At 31.0% G+C, this 23,592-nt stretch overlaps 2 protein-coding genes across 2 annotated transcripts; both read left to right on the top strand.

Annotated features, from left to right (window-relative positions):
• The first annotated feature begins 6,181 nt into the window (after positions 1-6,181).
• On the top strand, positions 6,182-7,650 carry LOC126687533 (E3 ubiquitin-protein ligase RSL1-like). The gene is made up of 2 exons (XM_050382094.1): positions 6,182-6,942; positions 7,542-7,650. Exons 1-2 carry the CDS (start codon positions 6,182-6,184, stop codon positions 7,648-7,650), a joined length of 870 nt encoding a protein of 289 aa, XP_050238051.1.
• A 13,243-nt stretch (positions 7,651-20,893) lies between these two features.
• LOC126688283 (zinc finger protein CONSTANS-LIKE 6) lies at positions 20,894-23,248 on the top strand. The gene is made up of 2 exons (XM_050382921.2): positions 20,894-22,086; positions 22,591-23,248. Exons 1-2 carry the CDS (start codon positions 21,013-21,015, stop codon positions 22,840-22,842), a joined length of 1,326 nt encoding a protein of 441 aa, XP_050238878.1. The 5' UTR covers positions 20,894-21,012; the 3' UTR covers positions 22,843-23,248.
• The last annotated feature ends 344 nt before the right edge of the window (positions 23,249-23,592 follow it).

Genomic DNA, 23,592 nt, shown 5'->3' with positions numbered 1-23,592 from the left:
GGTCGTGACACATTAGTTTTACATATTAAACAAAACAGAAAATGAAAAAAAAGAACACTTTGAAGCACAAACACAGAAACACTCACCAATATATGTATTTGGACTGATAATTAACAGACCGTTAATAATAACAAAATAAAGGCACGTCGTTTTCTTTTACAAAACACAGAAAGCTATTGAGATAAAGCTTCAGTGATTCATAACTTCAAATCAAAGGATCCAGAAGAGCAGCGATCAAACTACAGTTTAATTGATGTGTGTATGATGATGAAGTGAGTCTGAGTCATGATGAGTGCAAAGAGTAACTGTGAGAATGAGGCTGAGTTAGGGTTAGGGTTTCAGTCGAGAGAGAAATGAAGAGGAGAGAGGTTAGAGATAATCAGAGAGAGAAGTGAAAAAGAGAGGCGCTGAGAGAGAATGAAATTTTAGGGTTTGTAAAATTAACAAACCTTATATACCCTATACAAAACACACCGTTTTGTATAGGGTTTTCTCATACGTGCAGAGCTCTGGAAGCTTCTTGCACGTATGAAATCTGAGATACAAAACGACGTCGTTTTGTATCTCGGTTTTTCGGTTAAATCGGTTCTGAACAAACCGAAACCAAACCATTTATCAAACACCGAATTTTTTCACTACCCCAACCCAAACCGCACCGTTTTGGTCATAATTACCGAATTGAATTCATATTTCGGTCTAATTCGGTCAATTTAATTCGGTCGATTCGGTTTCTGCACACCCCTAGTGATATTCATACTTTAATCCTTAAATTTAGTAAACGTCTAACATAAACGGATAATTATACAACACAACAGTTGGGCAACATCATTTGTGCAACAACCAATAAGGAACTACCAATAATTAAAGATTTCATATATCACAAATGCTCGTTGACTTGTTATGAAAATGACGTAGCACAACCTATGCATGAGATAAACACTCAATATAAACACATCTTTTTTGGGAGAAATTCTTAACCGAACTAAATCCATCACGTAAAATTATGAACCATCCATTCAATGCGTGACATATGGCTTATAACAACCAATTAATGAAAGGTATATTTATTAAACTCCCTCCGGTATATAATATTTATCGCATTTGATAATTTTTTTTGATTCATAACAGTTGTCATATTAAAGTTTCAAGAAAGCATTAATAGATGTTTTTTCAAATTTATTTTTAATAATAAATAGAGAAAATTACACCCCTTATGTCTTTTTTTTATTTTCTTTGCAAAAGCACTCCTTCAAAATTTATATTATCAAGCGTGTCTCATTTTAGTTTTTCTTTTATAAAAATACGCCTTTTCTTGCCAACTACATCCAGCAGCTACATATGTTCATTTGTTAACCATGAAATGCAATTTTTCTTGTAATGATACGTGACATGCATTTAGCATGATTCATATTATTTTGTCAAAACAATTTCTTTATTTTGTGTTTCTTTTCTATAATAATTTTTCTATAATACATATATTTATAATATTTAATTATTATTTTTATTAGTTATTATATTTATTTATTATATTCGTTTTTTTTGTTTATGTATATATTTTTATATTAGTAATTTTTTGATTTTTTTTATTATTCAAATTACTTATTTTGATCCCTATTTTAAATTTTTATTTAATAATTTCAATTTTTGTATTTTTTTATTTTTTTATTATCTATTGTTTACTTATTTCCTATTTGCATGAGAAATATTAAAATTAATTCATTTTTAATAAGTTTAAATTTCCTAAATTATACACATGTCTTTTGAAATTAAACACTCAGCTTTTTATATTTAAATTTTTATATTTGGCCACTTGTTATCTAATTTTAAACACATGTATTTAATAGTTAAAATTTTATTTTTTACTTATTTAGTTAAAAATTTATAGTTAAACCTTTTTTTTTATTCATATAAACTGAGACAATTGTTTTCTGTATTTATACATTTATCATTCTAATTTTAAATTTACAGTTTTAAAATTTATTTTATCTTTATTATTTATAAATTATTTTTTTAATATATAATTTGTTTGGTTTTAATTTTTTAATTTAATGTTCAAAATTTGTTTCATTATATAATTTGTTATTTTTGTTTAATTTTTTGTATGTTTATTTTTCATTTATTTTGAAATACTTTTTTATATGAAGAAATTTTCTACAACATGCAAATATTGGAAAATAAATGTTAAACAATTACAATTATGTTCAAACACCATAAAAATGAATTACCAATTAAAAGAAATCAAAATAAAAGTAAAACACAACAAATACGAAGAACAACTATAGAGTAAATGAGCTACCAATTAGCAACCAATGATCTACCATTGAACTGTCAATAATCAACTAAAGAAAAACTAACTAATAAGCTACTAAAGAATTAATCAAAAAGCAACTGATGAGCAACCAAAAATTAACAAACAATTAACTAATGATCAATAAAAAATTTATGTTTAAAACATTGTAATCAAGATATGATGAGAGTTTTATTTTCTAAAATGTAATAAATTTAATTATATTTCTCCAATAATATTATTTTTGATTTATTTTAGTTTTGATATAATCAATGTTTAAGTTTAGAGCAAATTACTCTAAAGCCTCACATTTGTAATAATTTACAGTTTGATAGCTCTTGTATGAAAATTAAACGATTTGATACCTTAGTTTTCGTGTCGTCAACAATTAGGAGCTTTTGTTAGTTTCATTAATAGTTTGATGTCCACTTTCAAACAATTTCGTACCTCACTTTCAATTATATCAACGATTTGGTACCTCACTTTCAATTATGTCAACGATTTGGTACCTCAATTTAGTGACGACAACGTGTGTGCATGTCCAATTAAACACGTGTTGTTTTGTTATTATTCTCTAATAGTAATGCTTTATTCCAACAAGTTATAGTTCAATAGTTTAAATGTTGGATAATATTGTGTTAAGATTGTAAGTTTAACTTTTTTTTATAAAGGCTCTAATTATAAAAAAAAATAGCATAGATTCATAAAAAATTTCTAAATGAATTTTAAAATGCTGAATTTTTTAAAATTATACTACAATATTTTAAAGAAAAGTAATAATTTACATAAAAATTATTTTAACAAAATTAATATTTTTATTAGAATAACAATAACACTAATATTAAAAAAGATAGTATGTAATAAGAGTTTAAATTTTAAAAAGTATTCAAGTAAAAACAATAAACAAAAATATACTCATGTTAAGTTAACTAATTATTAATGACATTTAAGGTTTCTCAGAATATAATCTAATGATTTACAAATTAATTATACTAATATATTACCACATGGATCAAAACAAGATGCACTAGGTATAAGCTGACTAGCCAGCTTTGCAAAGTTAACAGGTACAAAAAGGCGTATAAATAAAAAAGATAACGACAAAAAAGCGTATAAATGACAAAGTTTTATTTGAAGAATATAACTGCAATCCCGTGTAAGAAATCAAGTATATTTAAAAATAACCCTAATAAATAACTTAGTAAGGATAAAAGGACTAGTCAAATATAAAACTAGTGATAATTAATATAGACAATTTAGTAAAAGCACGTACAAATTAAGATAAATTTATTAGTTTTTTAATTTATATGAAATGACCAAATGCGATAAATATTATAGACCGGAAAAAATATTTAATATGTTTTATTTAAAATAAATATACTTTTTAGTACTACTTAATTGTTGTAAATAATTACCACACGCATTACGTATTGAACGAATAGTTCATTATCATACGTAATGGATTTGTTTCACCTCAAAATTTCTCCTTTTTTGAACACATAAAATGCGAAAAGAAGCTTAAGGGTTCAATGATTAATTGCAAGCAAAGGGTCAATCGAGCCAAGATCAAATAATTCTTTGTCAGTCATTCTTTTTCAAATATTTTATGAAGAATTAACATTTTCAATTTTATGAATGGTCCAGTTGGCCAAGGTCCTTCAAATGCATCCTGAGATCTCGGTTTTAAGTCTCAACGCACGTAGAATAGATTATATTTAATAACTAATTTAAAATAAGATAACCTCTGAGAAAAAAATCTAGAAGAACACTTTTATAGACTGAATCGTAATTATCGCCACACAACACCCAACATCAAAAGACATTTAAATTTTGCTACAATATATTCATTAGCTTGTTTTTTGCTACAATATATAGTACTCTGCTTTTTTAATACCCATCTAAAAAATATATACTTATCTCTAAATATTTACTAACATTTTAATTCTTCCTTTTTTTTTTGATAATTGGAAAAGGGAGAGCGCTTGTGGGAGGAATCGAACCCACGACCTAGCAGTTTGCTGCCCAGCACTTATACCTATTAAATCGTTGTACTAAATATATGCTATAAAATGTCATTTTTTAACATAACACAAAAATAAAAGTCATCTCAATGATAACTAGATAAATTTTTTAATTTAGAGCATCTCTAATGGTACTTTTTATTTTAAAAAGCATATTTATTAAAATAAAAAACATCTTTAATATAAAGAGTAACATATTTAAATTTGGGAGTGGCTTTCCTCAAGTTTTCATTTTCTCAAATTTCCTCCATTCCACTGTTAGATGACTTACGCTATATTAAAATGGCAAAAGGTTCACTTTAGCCCTTAAGGTCAAAGCAAAAGAATTAATAAGACCCTAAGGTCGAAGGTTGCTCATTTTACCCCCTAACGTTGTCCAAATTGGCTCAGATCGCACCACCGTTAGTTTCTTCCGTCTAATTGATGACATGGCTGTTAGGGAAAAATTTCAAAAACATCCTTAATGTTTAAAATATTTGCCAATTTTATATTCATGAATTTTTTTAACTATTTTCACCCTCTTTTTCATTTAAATATATATAATTAAATAATATTAAAATTAAAACATTTATTAAAACAATCGAAACTCAATTAAACACTTCGAAACATAATTAAACGCTACAAAATTCAATTTAAATCTAATTCACCCACACGCCGGATACTACCTCTATAACTTTTAGCAAAAAATATCCGATCAAAAATCAAATAAAAAAAATTAATTGACAAAAAAACGACATTTTATATTTTTTTAATTCCGAAAACACAACATTCCGTCGGCCCACCGTCGGTGGTGAGCAGACCCACCGTGGTGGGTGTGCTCTTTGTGAGCAGAAGCACCACGGTGGGTCTGCTCTTTTTTAGAGCAGACCCACGGTGGTGAGTCTGCTCAAAAAGAGCAGATCCACCACCGATGGTGGTTCTGCTCTTAAAAGAGAGCAGACCCACTAAGAGCAGATCCACCACACCGTGGGTCTGCTCTCTTTTAAGAGCAGAACCACGGTGGTGGGTCTGCTCTTTTTAAGAGAAGACCCACCACCGATGGTGGGTCTACTCAGATGAGCAGATCCACCACCGGTAGGTTTCCGGAATTTGAAAAAAAAATTAATTTTTAAACGGTTTTTTGACGATGGATTGGTGGTCGTATCTCGGATTAAAATAATTTTGTATTCGTAAAAAATAAATTATTATTTATTTAATTTTTGGATAAATTTTCCGGCGATGGATTTATTTAATTGGATTTCGATTTGTTTAATTAGGTTTCGACATGTTTAGTTGAGTTTCCATTTTTAAATAAACATTTTATTTTTAAATATTATTTAATTATTGATATTTAATGAAAAAGAGGGTGATAATGACTAAAAAAGTTATAAGTATGAAATTGGTATATATTTTAAACATTAAGGATGTTTTTGAACTTTTTCTATACATGCCACATCATCATTTAACATAAAAACAGACGGAGTTAAAATTTTAATGTGATTTGAGCCAATTTAAACAACGTCAGGGGGCAAAGTGAGCAACCTTCGACTTTAAGGTCTTATTAATTCTTTCGCTCTGACCTTAGGGGCTAAAGTGAGCCTTTTGCCTATTAAAATTAATCCAAGTAAAAAGAGAAATGAAAAGTCAGTCAAACAAAGCTAAATTAATAAATAAAAATCTACTTCCCAATGAAGTAAATTTCCAATAAGATTATTGGAATTTGAAAGTCCCTTCACCACACCTAAACTTCTGCTATATCAGTTGCATAAAAACGCTTCAACGTTCAACCCGATCATATTTCCAAATTATCCTCAATTCTCAACAACAATGGCAAGAAAACAAGTCCATGCACATCTTGATTCTGTTTATATATGATGACTACTTCTCTGCCATTATGGATAAATATCATAACGAGAAAAGTAATTCATTTCCAGTTTCAGACGCTGAATATGCTGAGGGACTGCAATTTCAGGAAGCACTAATGGAATCTGTAATCATTTCTCAAATCAAGAACAATAGCTACCCACCATTACCAGCTGCACACACTCATAATTTGAGCGGAAAGAAAAGTATAGAAATCGGTCAATCCTCGCAAAGTTTCTGCGAAATCTGCGCGGAAAGAAAAGAAACGAACGAGATGTTTCCGACAGAAAGCTGCATACATTCTTTCTGTTCAGAATGTATCGGCAAATACGTCGTTTCAAAGATTCAAGAATCGAATACTATATTTACTTGCCCTGGAAGTAACTGTAAAGCAGTTCTTGAACTCGATATTTGCAGGACTAAGCTAGCAAAACGAGTGATCGATCTTTGGGAGGAAGCGCTTTGTAAAGAGACGACGAATCAGTGGCAGAAATTTTACTGTCCGTTTAAGGATTGTTCTGCGATGCTATTGAATGATAATATTAATAATGGAGAAAAGGCGGTGATGAGGGAATGTGAATGTCCGTTCTGCCATAGATTGTTTTGTGCGGAGTGTAATGTTCCGTGGCATTCGGGCGTTGAGTGTGGAGTGTTTCAGAGATTGAATGAGGATGAGAGGAAAAGGGAAGATTTGATGGTAATGGAACTTGCTAAACAGGAGAAATGGAGTAGATGTCCTAAGTGTAGATTCTATGTTGAAAGAATAGAAGGCTGCTCCCATATGGTTTGCAGGTTGGTACCTATATTTTTCATAATTTACTTTTGAATACTCCGAAATTGTATGTTTATAACGTTTTTTTGACGGAAAATAATTATTTTACCTTTTCTTTTATTTTAGCGTTTTTCTTTTCCAACATTTACTTTTAAATACTGTAAAATTTTATATTTATAATGTATTCTTAATGAAAAATATTAGTTCACCGTTTTTTCAGTTTAGGGTTTTTCTGTCGGTATATTAATTTCCATAAAACATAGGTTGTATTATGGGAAAAATATTAGCAGTTACTAAACTTTGGCCTAATTTTAGAAAGAGTACTTCAAATTAATTTATTTTTTTGAAGCTGCTGAAGTTTAATTTACTTCACTAGCTGGAATTTTAATAAAATTTGATCAAAAAACTGATGTGGGACGGGAATATCAATGTGATGTGGGACGGGAATATCAATGTGATGTGGGAACTGTGACATGGACATTATTTTATTAAGAGGTGTTGTGATCTGTATTCCGGTTTCACATTAGTTCTTTTGGTCAGATTTTATAAAAATATTGATCAATAAATTAAAGTTGAATAATCATAAAAGAAATAAATTGATTTGGAATGTTCTTTTCAGAATTAGGCCAGAGTATGATTTTAACTCTAGTATTATGAAATTGGAGTTATATATTGATTATACAATTCGTGTTATACTCAATTGCAGGACTGTTATGGATGCGGATTGAAGTGGCATCTGTGTGATTGCTCCAAAGTTTAAAACATAGTCATCATAAGTTTTTTTTCAATGGTCTAGTGCCTTAAAAAAAACTCCCGACCTTTTAACTCATTTTCAATCATATTCCAATGTTAAAAATCACCAATTTTACTCTCTATTATATTTTTATGTTTTAATTGTACCCTGCGTCTTTTTCATTTTTAAAAAAAAATTAAAAAACGTTCTCTATGTCTAGTATATACTCCCTTTATTCCTTATTAAGTGACGTTCTACATAAAAAAATTTGTTCCAATTTATATGACATTATCTACTACCAATGCACTTTAACAATCCTTTCTCTATTTTACCCTTATTAATTACTCTTGAAACAATTCAAAGCTAACAAATGTTTATATGAGTATTGCAGGAACAATTATATTTCATATGCATTAAATATATTTTTAATTTATGTTCACAAAGCTAAAACATCAGTTATTAAGAAATGAAGAGAGTATTGATTGTATATGTTTAAATTTTATATAAATTTAGTTAAATTAATTAACAATTTAAATTAGTTTTAATTTAATTTAATTATAATTTTTAGTTAGTTTTTAAAGTAAATGACTTATTTGTACTTTTTGAATGGAAATAGACTTAGTTTCAATTTTAAATAAAAAATTTGTCAAAAATTTAAAAAAATTAAGGTACAGTTGAAATGAGAAAATGCAAAATATGATAAAATTGATAAGTTTTTCAACATAAGAAGAAAATTGAAAAAAAGGCTAAAAGATTGGGATTTTTTATTGAGTTTTTTAAAAATACCCATACTGTGTGTAAATATTTTGAAAAATACGGTTTGAACAGTTTGAGTTGATTTTTACAGTTTGATTTTAAAAACTAGACTTTTTGATTGCAAAAATACGATAACTTTACTAATAAAAAAATTACTATCAATTTACTAATGGTTTACTAACATATTACTTAAAAAAACAAATTTACCATTACTTTGTTTTCTAACCGTTTAGTTAATTTATTAACTGTTTACTAACCGTTTACTAACAAGTTTACTATCATTTTACTAAAAAAATCAAACTCCTAAAATCCATAAATAAAAAATAGGCCTAATGTCTTAAAAAATCCCGACCTTTTAGCCCCTTTTCAATCATACCCTGACGTTGAAAATTTGTCAATTTTACCCTATTTTGCTTTTTTGTGTTTCAATTGTACCCTTAAAAATTAAATTAACGTCTTTTGCGTTTGGAAGTTTGTTAAAACATTCTCCATGTCTCGCATATATTAATTGTATATTTTTAAAATTTATTTAAATTTAGTTAATTTAATTAAGAATTTAAATTAGTGTTAATTTGATTATGGTTTTTAGTTAGTTTTTAAAAATAAAGGACTTATTTGTACTTTTTTGAATAAAAAAAAAATTAATTTCATGTTTAGACTTAATTAATTGAATGATTTCATCATTTAAGTAAAAAAATTAACAAAAATTAAAATATTGGGGTACAATTGAAAACGGAAAATTCAAAAGTGGGTAAAATTGACAAATTTTCAACGTCGGGGTGGAATTGAAAAAAAGTTTAAAGGTGAGGGGTTTTTAAGTGATTAGGCCTAAAAAATAATATAAAAATTTAAGGATATAATAAACAAAAATTCATTTTGTTGAATACTTTAGTAGCAAAATTTAAAGTCGAATTCAATATAGGTAAGAGTTTGATACCTCTTTGATATGAATTGAAATTTTGATTTCAAATTGAAACATAGACACAAATCAAAAACTCATAATTATACTTCTAATTTTATTGTTGGAAAATTCAAGAATGTATAAACAACAAAGAAATTGATACACTACAAGTGTTAAAAGAATCTTAAGAGCATTTAGAGAAGAAAAGGAGCATTTTTCATTAACCACAAAATAAGCTCTTCGCTCAGTATTTATACAGTGCTGAATCAAAAATAACCGCTCTCTACTAACAACCTATCCAGCTCAGCAACTATAACAAACACACGCTCACAAGCATGCTCAGCTCTCACTTTTATCACACTTTATCCGTGCTTGATGACTTGTCAAATTACAGCTATATTGTTCACTTGGATAGCTGGATTGTTCACTTGGATCAGTGACCTGACATCTTTGACAGTTGGATTGATTTCTTAAATCAGCAACTCAGACTCAACTTCCTTCACTGAAATGTTGCTGATAAGAGTGGTAGATTCTGTTATCCTCCCCACAAGCTGGAGCATACAAATTCTGTAAGCCCAGCTTGGATATAGCAGGTATGAACATAATGGGAGGAAGTGGCTTGGTAAAACTATCAGCTAACTGGTAGAAACTAGAAGTAGATGGATGAGTTTTTGAGATAGTTTTTCTCTTACCACATGACAATCAATGTCTATATGTTTTGTTCTCTCATGAAAAACTGGATTATGTGCCAGTTGTATAGCTGATTCGCTATCACAGAAAACCAATGTAGGTTGATCATGAGTTACTTGTAGGTCACGTAACAAGTATACAAGCTACTGAATTTCACAAGTCAGAGTGGCCAAGGCTCTATATTCTGCTTCCGATGATGATCTTGATACTGTGGTTTGTTTCTTGGATTTCCAAGAAATTAAAGATTGACCCAGAAATATGCAGAATCCAGTAACATATTTTCTTGTCTCAGTACAAGCTGCCCAATCTGAGTCAGCAAAACTTTGTAATGACAAAGTATAAGCAGATGAAAGAAATAAACCTTTGCCAGGAGAAGCCTTAAGATATCTCAAAATTCTATGTGCTGATTTGAGATGAACATCAGTTGGTTGTGACATGAATTGAGAGAGTTGTTGTACTGCAAAGCTGATATCAGGCCTTGTGGTACATAGATAGAGCAACTTTCCAATCAGTTGTCTATATGGAAGTGCATCAGAAAGAATCTCACCATCAGAAGATGTTAATTTTTGAGAAGTGACCATAGGTGTTGAAACTGGTTTTGACAGCAAAAATCCAGTTTCTGTGAGTAAGTCTAATACATACTTCCTTTGACATAAATTGATCCCTGACTTTGTCCTTGCAACTTCAAGACCAATGAAGTATTTCAAGACTCCTAGATCCTTAATCTGAAAAAGATTATGCAGATATTGCTTGACAGAAGCAATTAAAGTGAGAGAATCACTTGCCAGAATGATATCATCCACATATACCAAAAGAGCAATAAATGAACCATCAATGATCTTTGTGAATAAAGAAGGGTCCGAAGGAGCTGCTGAAAAACCATTCCTGAGAAGAGCATTGGTGAGTTTAGTATGCTATTGCCTGCTAGCTTGCTTCAATCCATAGATAGACTTGGTAAGCCTGCATACTTGTTTTGAATTACCTTGAAAACCAGGAGGTATTACCATGTAAACCAGGGTCCCCATGCAAGAATGCATTGTTAACATCTAATTGATGTAAATGCCATTGCTTGATTGATGCAAATGCTAATAAAGTTCTAATAGTGCTCATTTTAGCTACAGGGGAAAATCTTTCTAAGTAGTCAAGCCCTTGCTGTTGTGTGAAGCCTTTTGCCACTAATCTGGCTTTGAATCTTTCCACCTGACCATTTGCTTTATACTTGATCTTGTACACCCATTTACATCCAATGGTGTGTTTACCAGAAGGTAATTCAGTTAAGACCCATGTGTCATTACCAGTAAGTGCTTTTAGCTCTGCTGACATTGCATCTTGCCAGTGTTTGTGTTTGACAGCTTCATTGTAGGTTTTTGGTTCTTCTAAATGTGCTATTTGGGCTGAAAAGGTTTTATGTTGTGAAGAGAGATTGATATAGGTATGAACAGAAGCTAAAGTATGTGGAGAAGTAATGTTTAATGAAGGAGGCAGATTGCACTGGTAGTCTTTCAAGTTGGAAGGAAAAGTTATAGTTCTAGAACTTCTCCTTAAAACTGGAAAATCTGCTTCATTGAATAAGGGTTGAATTGGAGGTATAATGGGTGGTGGTTGTCGAACATGTGGAGTAAGATGATCTATCAAAGGATCAATGGAAATTGAATATGATGGTTGTATAGAAGAAGGTGTACCAGATGCACTTACTTGTTGCAGCAAAGGGAACTGAGTTTCATAGAAAACCACATTCCTGGAGACAAAAACTTTATGAGAAGCAATGTCATACAATTTGTAACCTTTGATGTGAGCTGGATATCCTATGAAAGCACATTTGATTGCTCTGGGATCAAATTTGCTTCTGAATGCAGGAATGGTACCAGCAAAAGCCAGACATCCAAAGACTTTGATGTTACTGTATTGTGGCTTTGTTTTGAATAGCAGATTGTATGGTGTATCATCATTGATCACAGGTGAAGGAATCCTGTTAATAAGATGAACAACATGCTCAATGCAATGATTCCAAAGTGAAACACTCAAACCAGACTGGAATTTAAGTGTTCTTGCAACATTCAAGATGTGTTGCTGCTTTCTTTCAACCAGGATATTTTGCTCAGGTGTGTATGTGCAAGATTTTTGATGAATTGTCCCTTTCGAATAAAAAAAAATCTTTCATATTGAATTCAGCTCCATTGTCTGATCTGATGTTCTTTATCTTTGTTGAAAATTGAGTTTCAACATAAGAAAAGAAATTTTGAATAAGGCTCCTGGTTTGTGACTTATGCTGCATAATAAAAACCCAAGTATATCTTGTATGATCATCCACAACAGTGAGAAAATATTTGTGGCCATTAACAGAATGTTTTTGAGTTGGTCCCCATATATCCATATGAACTAACTCAAACATACAACTTGTTTTGGATTGACTAATTGGAAAACTGGGTTTCTTCTGTTTCCCTAAATGATAGATGTCACAAACACTTTTATTTGATACATGAATATCTGAATCAATACTATGAAGTTTCTTGAGCCTTTGAGCTGATGGATGACCCATTCTGTAATGCCACAATTCTGCTGGTGAAATAGAATGTGTAGAGCAGGAGTTGCAGTTGGAGACATGAGATAACTGCAATTCATATAGTCCATTTCTTTTGCTAGCTAATCCAATCTTCCTCGAATGTACCAGATCCTGAATAAGGCAGGTATTTTGATACAACATCAAGCATAATTGAGGATCATCAGTCAATTTGCTAGCTGAGATGAGATTGAAGCTAAAATGTGACACATAAAGCACATTAGTTAACAATAAGTTATTTGTGAGTTTGATGTCTCCAATGCTGTCAACAGGCACTTGATGTCCATTTAGTAACTTTACTACCATATTTTTCACAGATGTGCTGTGTTTGAACAGATTAGGTGTGCATGTTATATGGTCAGTAGCCCCAGTATCTATAATCCAATCAGAAGGTTTAAAACATTTAGACATCAAGCAAAACGAGATATTGTTACCTAAAGCTTCTTCCTTTTTGAAATGTGCAGAAATATGATTTACTTGAGCAGAAGCAGGAGGACTTCCATTCTGTTGAATCATTGAAATAAGCTTGGAATATTGTTCCTTGGTAAAAGGAAAATGCACATTATTATTTGTATCTCCCTGCTCATTTCTGTTGTAACAATTATTTCTGTTGCAACCATCATCTTCATATTCATCAGCATTAAATTCTTACTGCTGATATTCAACTTGATTGACTGAGCTTTGGTTGTTTTTCTTATACTTAGCCTGATAGTTTGGTGGAAAACCATGCTTTCTGTAACATATATCAATAGTATTTCCCTCCATTCCACAGAAAGAGCAAATTGGCCTTTTATTTTGACTGTAATTGAACTTCTTTGGTTTGAAACCAAAATTCATGTTGTTTCCTGAGTGTGAAACATTACTGCTCTGTGCTCCACTTCCAAAATTCTGATTTCCTCTACTATAAAGAGCAGTAGACTCATAGACAGAAGCATTATCACAATTTTGATTGTTTCCTTTTGAAAAGAAAACCTGTGACTCAACATTAACCGGAGATAACTGTCTTTCATGATGAATGCTCATAGAAAAAGCCTTATTTACAGGTGGCAATGGATCCATCATCATAATTTGTGATTTAATCACACCAAAGTTTTCATTCAAACCTTTCACAAACCGAATAACTCTGTCATTTGAAAAATAATCTTTGATTGTTCTCACTAAGGCACAAGAACATACAAGATTGCAAACACAATTTGGAACAGGTCTAAGGCTTGAAAGTTCATCCCACAGCATTTTCAAATGAGTAAAATAATCTGTAACTGACAAATTATTCTGCTTATATGAGTAAATTTCTTCTTGCAAGTCAGAGATTCTGACTGCATCTATTTGAGAGAATCTCTCTCTCAGATCCTCCCAAATATCAATGGCATTATCAATACATGCAAGCTATCAGCAATAGATTGTCTAACTGCTCTACTTAACCATGAACTCACCATCATGTTGCACCTTTGCCAAGCTTGAAAAGAAACATCATTCTTGTTTGGTACACATATACTGCCATCAATGAATCTCAATTTATTCTTTGAGATTAAAGCTTTCTTCATCGCACGCTGCCATGGATGATAGTTTGCTCCTGTAAGAACATTAGTTACCAACAATAATGCTGGATTTTCACTAGGATGGAGGTAATATGGAGTGGATGGTAAATCTTCCAGATGATCTGCCATTGAAGAACAGATACACAGAAAAGCTTGAAGCAATAAGCTAAAGAGGAAATCAAATGAAGAAGACGATCAAGGAAGAAAAATCAGAGAGCAAATCTAGCTTTGATACCATAAAAGAATCTTAAGAGCATTTCGAGAAGAAAAGGAGCATTTTTCATTAACCACAAAATAAGCTCTTCGCTCAGTATTTATACAGTGCTGAATCAAAAATAACCGCTCTCTACTAACAACCTATCCAGCTCAGCAACTATAACAAACACACGCTCACAAGCATGCTCAGCTCTCACTTTTATCACACTTTATCCGTGCTTGATGACTTGTCAAATTACAGCTGTATTGTTCACTTGGATAGCTGGATTGTTCACTTGGATCAGTGACCTGACATCTTCGACAGTTGGATTGATTTCTTGAATCAGCAACTTCAGACTCAACTTCCTTCACTGAAATGTTGCTGATAAGAGTGGTAGATTCTGTTAAGTGTTAGTCTTTTTACAAGATAGAAGGTAACAAATAAAAAACATACTCCCTCCGTCCCAATAGAGTTGTCCACTTTGCTTTTATCACACAGTTTAAGAAAAGCAATTATTGCTTATGAATTTTATAAAAAATTTCAGACTTTTCTTGTCATACCCCTATTTAATATAGAGTCTACTTGCAATTTACTTTCAATTTACTCATTAGTGCATTTTAAATAGGGATAATATAGGAAAATTGAGTGTAAAAGTTAGTAACCTTTTGAAAGTGGACAAGAATTTTGGAATAAAAATATTTTTTAAAGTGGACAACTCTATTGAGATGGAGGGAGTAAAATATAAGCATGTCATTGACTTTTAGTGCATATGAGAATGTGTTCAGATGTTTCTCTAATACTTGCAACTTCTGCAATTAAAACTCATTTTTATAATGCCATGGAAAGCTTAAGTGCCTCTTTGTATTCTCAACACGACCTAACATGCAATCATATCAATTTTGTATAACTTTATAAAACAATTCAAACCCATTTTGAAGTATTCAACTAGGGTCTTAAATATGCAAGCCAATAAGAACAATTAATCAATAATTTTTTAACAGTACTATGTGTTTATCAAAGTGAAAATATTTCCATAACAATTCATATCATACATTTTCAATTTGGCCAAACGCATATTTGGGTCCCTGCACTTGTCGTCTTTTTTAATTTGGGTCCCTGCATTCAAAAACATCCATAATAAATCCCTACACTATCAAAAATATCTATTTCAAGTCCCTATCGGTAAGCGAGTAAACGGAACGTAGATGACGTTAAAAACTAACAGATACAAAATGTGTAATTGAGTCCTCGCACTGTCATTATTTTCTAAACTGAGTCCCTACACTAAAAAATATCCAAATTGCGTCCCCGCACTATAATTGTTTTGGAAATTGAGTCCCTACACTAAAAAATATATTCAAATTGGGTCCTTCTGTCATCAAATAATATTAATAAATTTTTATTTAATTTTATTTTTAATATTTAGAATTTTTAATATTAAAATTGTCTCCGACTATTAACAATTTTTTAAAAATTTAATTTAAAATCTTAATTATTTTAAATTTATTAACTAATTGAATTAAAATAAATATCTTCAAATATACAATTAATTTTTAATTTTTTAAAAAATATTAAATATATTAAAAAAATTCCTTAAAACCTAATTTTTATTAGTTTCGAGAAGACAATCCTATTTTTATTAAATATAAAAGAAAAAGAACTCAAATCTATTATTTACATATAAAATACTTTTATGGCTAAGAAAAACAATAACCCTAATTTTCCTAAAATTAATCCATCCCTACACTCTGCCATTGTTGCTCCCGTTGTGCGGCCACTGTTATTCATCAGAGCCGTCACCGTTTGCGACATGATATGGTAATGGAGGAAGGAGACGTGAAAGATGATGTTGGAGCCGGCAAACGACGCTGGAGATGATGGTAGAGCCGGCAGACAAAGCTTCGGGCGATGGATTTGCCCGTGACGGTAGGTTTGCTTGAGACGATGGAGACGTTTGGCACTGGTGGAGGCGGAAGACGGAGCTAGAGACGATAGGCATTGACTGATAAGATCAAGCAGTGGTGCAGAGTAGGCAGCAATGAAAGTGTAGGTTTTTTTTAATGAGAATAAAATGAAAGTGTTTTTTTATGTTTTTATTTATTTAATGTGTATATTAAAAATTATATTTTAATTTAATTTAATTAATAAAATTATAATTTGATATATTTTGAATAATAAAATTTTTTAATTAAAATTTATAGTGTAGGGACTCAATTAGCAAATAATCATAGTGTAAGGATCCAATTGGTAAAATTGTATAATATACATATCACCAGTCTCAAAGAAAAGCGTTTGTGACTCACTCTCTAACAGAATAAGACGGAGGGACTTACTATGGTCATTTTTGATAGTGCGGGGATTTACTATGGATGTTTTTGAGTGCAGGAACCCAAATTAGAAAAGACGACAAGATGGAAAGCTTAAGTGCCTCTTTGTATTCTCAACACGACCTAACATGCAATCATATCAATTTTGTATAACTTTATAAAACAATTCAAACCCATTTTGAAGTATTCAACTAGGGTCTTAAATATGCAAGCCAATAAGAACAATTAATCAATAATTTTTTAACAGTACTATGTGTTTATCAAAGTGAAAATATTTCCATAACAATTCATATCATACATTTTCAATTTAGTACATACATAACAAAATACCATATTTCACTCAGGCATTTTAACAAACACATGAAATGCAACTTATGAATCAACTAATCTAAACCAAAATACTTATAAATTAGAATGACTACCGCATACCATGATCATCTGTTGTTTTTGTCTTCCCTAATATTAGCCTGAAAGCAGTAGCAATATAATTGCTAAAGTACAAGTGCTTAAATCAAAAAATTGAAAAAAGTCTTCATTTACCTGAATTAAAAATTCTAATGTCATCTAAATAACCATATCCAGAAAAAAAATGAATAAGAAATTGAAAAGGAGACACGAATTATTTTTAATGGCAACAACCGTGATTATTGAATTAAAAAAATGATTGGGCAACTAGTTTCACTATTATGATAAAAATTGGACAAAACAATGGCTTTTGCTTCAAAAGCAAAAAGCTATTCCACAGAAAGGTATACCGACACCACGTCCTCCACCGAGAACTCTTCCTCCACCGCACCTCGACCATCTTTTCTTATGAATTCCTTGAGTGTGGTAATTCCGTTCTTAGAAACAAACCTTATTTTTGAAGTGAAATTACTGTAAAATTGGAGAAGAAAAGTAGAAATATAAAATAGGATTAACTTGCACCCTAGATAGCACGGAAACAGAAACGGAAAATAGAAAGGACACCAAACAGATGTGGAGAAACAGTAATTTTTTAAGATGAAGGATACGAAACGTAGGAGAAACGTGTAAATAATAAAAATGTAAGGTTTATTTATAATATTAGAAATTATAAAATTTCATATATATTAAATTTTATTTATATATTTATGCCAATTAATAAAATAAATCAAATATAATTCAACCTAAAAAAATATGAAGATAAGTTTTATTATAGATAAAATAATAATAAAAATTCTGAGTAACTTATTTAAAAAAATTATTTGCTGAGAATTTTTTAGTTTTTTTATAACTATATATTTTTCTAATTTACAGAAACGGCCTGAAATGTTTTCTTATGAGTTTCCGAGAGTTTTTGAAAGTTTCCAGTTGACAAAACGTTTTCGAAACGAGACACATCGAAATTTTCGTGCTTCTTAGCTTGCGCCGGAGAACTAAAAGCGAAATGCCCGGACTGTTATAGTCAAAATAAAATGAGAAAATTACACTAAATCACCCAAAAACTCAAAAATTTGTGTAAATCACCCAACTTTTTTTTTTTGTAAAAATCCCTCAATTTTAAAAGATTCTTTTTATCTCTACCTTTTAATAGTTGTGATTACTATTTTATCCCTATGGTGTATTTTATTTATTATGTTTCCATTATACCTAATAATTTCTCTTCCTATGCTGTTTTTTTATACATTATGTGTTATTACTCAATAATGTCTCCCTATTTTACATAGATCAGGACATTTCTTACTAAACCACCACCGGTCGGACTATTGTTCGTCGGACCACCGTCGATCAACGCCCGTACCACCGCCGGTGAACACCGGTCAACGGCGGTCGGACCAACAATGGTTTATAGTCTAACCATTTTTAATAGTTGGACCAATATTGATTAGATAATTAAAAATTAAATAAAACACTCTTTTGTGGTTAAGGGGAATTGAACCATTGACCTCTTATAAGAAAGAGCTTGTACTTTACCATTAAGACAAAAGCTGATTTTTGTTAACATTTACTCTATATATATATATATATATATATATATATATATAACTGATTATAAATTTAAATTAATTTATTAGAATGAAATTAATTTTATCATGCAAACTAAATATCATGAGTAAGACTATTAAAAATATTCCACTTTTTAAAATTTGAAAATATAATGGTTTGGTGGTCGTGGTCGGATATGTGGTAGTGGGACCCCCGTGGTGTGTGAAAACTTAATATAAACTCAATGACAACTTAATGTCAACTCAATGACAAGTTAATGCCAACTTCATTATTTATACTAGGCTTATCCCCTTAAAATCCCCCCACCTTTTACCCCCAATTCGTTTGCACCCTCACGTTGTAAAACCACCAAATATATCCAAATTACGACCTTTCATTTTCAATTGCACCCTCAAACATTAAATTGACCTCTTTTCACTTGAAAAATGTTCAAATCAATACTTTAAATTTTAGCATATATTTTAAAATAGGACTTAATATTTTATTTGAAACAAAAATAAACCTATTTTTTCAAGTGAAAAGAGATCAATTTAATGCTTGAGGGTGCAATTGAAAGTGAAAGGTCGTAATTTGGGTATATTTGGTGGTTTTGCAATGTGAGGGTACAAACGAATTGGGGGTAAAAAGTAAGGGGGTTTTAAGGGGATAAGCCTTTATACTATTAAAAATAGTTTATAAATAACAAATAAACCAATAGTAATTTGAAAATAAATTATTTAAGGTTTTATTAAAATAAAATAAACCGAAAGTAAATTTAAAATAAATGAACTGAATATAAACTTAATATGAACTCAATGTCAATTCAATATAAACTCAAAGTAAATTTAGTGTGAACTCAATATAAATTCAATGTCAATTTTAAATGATAACTAACGTAGGAGCCATCATATTTTATCAACTTGTCGAGTTGTATTTGACAGCGAATGTGATGACCACTTATTTTTCGTCCAAATAGATTTAAAATTATAAAATAAAATAAACAAAGAGACTAAATAAAGATAAAACTGTAACAAAGAAAACTAGATAATTTTTTTTTAAAAGTACTAAAGACATAAATATGAGTTTGGCAAAAACTAAATGTATAAGCTAAAAGATGCCCAAGTGAAGCCCCAAAACTTAACCTTCACTTACTGCCATGCATAAATCAACTAGGTAGAGAGTAAGATTGTTCTAGTTGATGGACAAAGAAAGAAAATGAGAGCTGAGATAAACCACCAGACAGTTGAAAGCAACAGTTGGGGACCAACAACAACTGCCTTTAATTTATTGAATTTTAGAGAGACAAAACTACAAATTGGTCTCACTCAACCCATGCTAGAGAGAGAAGTGATTAATATCCTCAACTAGGAATCCATTTCATTAGACATCCCACCAATCAGAATTCGAACATTGGGATCATCTTCATTCCTTCAGCCAATCACCACTCGGATAAGACTATTTCATGGGTCCCCAAAAGGTTTAATTATCAAAGCTAGCCCTCTTATAGCAACCCAACTAAAAGTGCTAGGGCTTGTAATAAATATTATGGAAAAATTGTATCCATGGTGCCTAAACTTTTTGAATCTACCTTTTCAATTTTCAAATTTTTTTATAATAATATTTTCACTTTCTAATAATATATCAAACAAGTATTGTTTTAATCATTTTTAGTCACCGATGTATAAACAACATAAAAACAAACCCATATATACTTTTATTTTACTATTATATAGACAAAAAAATAATCATAATAACGTATACAGATAATACAATTGTGCATGAGCAGAACTATTTTTGGACTAGGGTAGGTTGCAGTCCGAGTTAAAATTGTAATTTTTTCAAAAAATAAAACATAAGAATAGAGATAATTATTAGAAAAACAAAAGTAGAGTTATAGTGAATTTAAAGTTAGAGGGAGGCTACGCTTAAATTGTCAAAAAATTGTGAATTAAAAATTAAGCACAAGCTGAAAAAATTATAAAGCTTCCATTGAACTTGCATTTATATGTAATTCAAAAATGACACAAATCATAGAAATAAATTTTGAACTTATTTTTATTTTGTTGGCGGTGCGATGATCAAAAAAGTATAGAATACTTGTTTGATACACATTTCAAAATTAAAATGTTAATTTCAAAAACTAAAAGTTCAAGCATCAAATTAGTAGGTTCATAAAAGTTTAGACACTATATATTACCTAAAAATATTAACATCACCAATATTGTGCAAAAGAGTAAAAGCACATAACTTGTGGGGCATGTTCTTAATAAAGACATTAGTATTTGCCAATAATTGTACTAATTTTTGCCCTTAAAACATAAATACAAGAGAGTCCTGTGTTACCCTTACAGTTCTTGTAACGGTCACTACTCCTTTCTGTTTCAAATATCCAAATAACCTCTTCACTTCTCACTTTGGCTACCTTACTAACATTTTTCTCCAATGATCACTGATCGGAAAACAGCGAACGTCCTGTCGGGCAAGACCGCTCGAGCCTGCGATGGCTGTTCGAGGAAACGAGCTCGGTGGTTTTGTGCTGCTGATGATGCTTTTCTTTGCCAATCCTGCGATCTTTCGGTTCATTCTGCGAACCTGTTAGCAAGCAGACACGAAAGGGTTCGGCTACAGACCGCTTCTTTTAAGATTACTGGTTCGGACAATGAACCTGCGTGGCATCAAGGGTTCACTAGAAAGGCAAGAACTCCGAGGGGTAACGGTCATAAATCTTTTTCAGCACATCAGCAACTTATGAAGAATGAAGAGAAAATTATGAATAATCCAGTACTCCCTCTTGTTCCTGAAATTGAAGAAGATGGTAATAATACGTCTGCGAACGATGATGATGACGATGGTGATGATGATGATCAATTGCTTTATCGGGTTCCGGTGTTTGATCCTTTTTCTGCAGAGCTATGTTCTGATGATATGGTTGCTTCTGGTGAAGGAACCGGAATCGGAATGGGAAACGAAGAGGAGAATATTGTTTTTGATGATTTGGATAATTTACCAGTGTTTTTATCTTCAGACATGGATCTTGCTGATTTTGCTGCAGATGTTGAGAATTTACTTGGACTAGACGATGAGGATTCTCCTGATTATACTAAAGATTTGGGTTTCTTGGATTGCAAGGAAGAAGATGAAGCTGATGATCAGAAGTTCTTTTTTAACGATCAGGAAAAAGTAACGGTGAAGATTAAAGATGAGCAACAAGTTGAAGCAATTATGAGTACTGATTGTGATCATTTAAATGGAGCTTTTGATATGGAGAGAGACTCATTGGATTGGAGTTTCGATTACGAGTCGCCGGTTATGACAACGACTGATGAGGCAGAAGAGGAGAAGAGAATTATGACTGTGGCAGTAAATAGTGAAGAGAGAAAAGAAATGAGAAGAAGTTCGAGTTTACTGAGGTTAAATTATGAGGGAGTTATTGATGCATGGGCTAGCCAGGGCTCACCATGGACTTCAGGAAGTAGACCACAAGTCAATCCTGATGATTGCTGGCCTCATTGCTTGGTATGCATGTTTGTGCCCTAGCTTTTTAAATGTGGTTTTAACCTTACTTTGCAGTTAATCAATTCTAGTTTAAACAGATTTGCGATTAGTATAGAACGATTACCGATATTCAATTGTTAGATTTTAGTAACTCGACTTTTATTTTCACAAAACGGGAGGTTAATATAGGAATCCATGCCCATGATATTGCTCTAGTGGGGACAATTGTCACACAGATTTCGGTCGCTACATAAGCAATTATTGGCCTGAATTCCTATAGTAATTTCATGTTTTGTTTTCAAAACAAAGTTAGTATAACAAATTGAATGTCGATATAATATTTTCTTCAATTGGTTACATCTCGAAAATAAAAATCTAACAATTGAACTAATAGGGTAAAAGTTGTTTCTAAAGCTATGAAATCTCGAATTCGAACTCCAGTTATTCAATTGGCGTTCAATTATTTCATCTTATTTGTGTTACGTATAATTTAATTCTAATTAATTATGTTTATATGTATTTTAGGGTACATGCACTAAAGATGGACATCATTATCACCCAAATGGAGGCATGGGAGGGCACACAGGAGGAGGAAATAATAGAGCAAGAGAAGAAAGAGTTCTAAGGTACAAAGAAAAGCGAAGAAACCGATTATTTTCGAAGAAGATAAGGTACGAGGTGAGGAAATTGAACGCAGAAAAAAGACCTAGAATGAAAGGGAGATTTGTTAAGAGGACATCCTTCATGGCAAATGTTTTTCCTTACATTAACAAATAAATCATTGCCATGATATAACAACCAGGTCGGATCGGAGAGAATTTCGTCGTCTTAACGAATTCTATCCGGCTCCATCCAAATCAGTCGAAACTACATCAGACAGTATGATCTGTATCAAAAAAATAACTGCCATGCTATGACATGTTTGCTAGCTTCTTTATTGCTGCAAAATGTATCGCATCATTTGAATTAAAATGTAGGATAATTACTAATTATGTTCAAATTAATTTCATTACTATATTTAGAAATGGGCAAGTAACTAGGAGGTTACTTCTCTTTGTTTTTACTATATATGTACATCTTTGTCTTCCCCTCGGACAGTATTGTAATTAATTCTCTTTGGCTGCATGAGAATGTGGTGATTTTGTAACAAGACAAATATTTTTAATAAATTCCTTTGTTGTCATTTCTTCTTTTGGATTCTATTTTTGTATTTCATTTTTTTTATTACCCTGTGAAATCGAGAATCGAAACTGTGATTCTCGAATAAGTTTATAATATTTTTACAATCTATGGAAGAAAGGAGCTCGCTGCTCCTTCCTCCATGGAAGAAAGTGAGCTCCTCCTCCACGAAAACCGTAAAGAAAAAATTGAAAAAATAATAATAGTATTTGCGGTTTTTGGAGTATAATTATAAGTTGGAATTAATAAAAAAATATTTTATTTATTTTATTTTATTTAAATTAAAAAAATTAATTAGTTTTAGGATTTATTTGAACGTTTTTAAAAATAAAGTATTTGTTTGTATTT

Source organism: Mercurialis annua, linkage group LG6 (genome assembly GCF_937616625.2).
Source record: "Mercurialis annua linkage group LG6, ddMerAnnu1.2, whole genome shotgun sequence".
NCBI lineage: Eukaryota > Viridiplantae > Streptophyta > Magnoliopsida > Malpighiales > Euphorbiaceae > Mercurialis > Mercurialis annua.
This window is presented reverse-complemented; position numbering and strand designations above follow the sequence as displayed.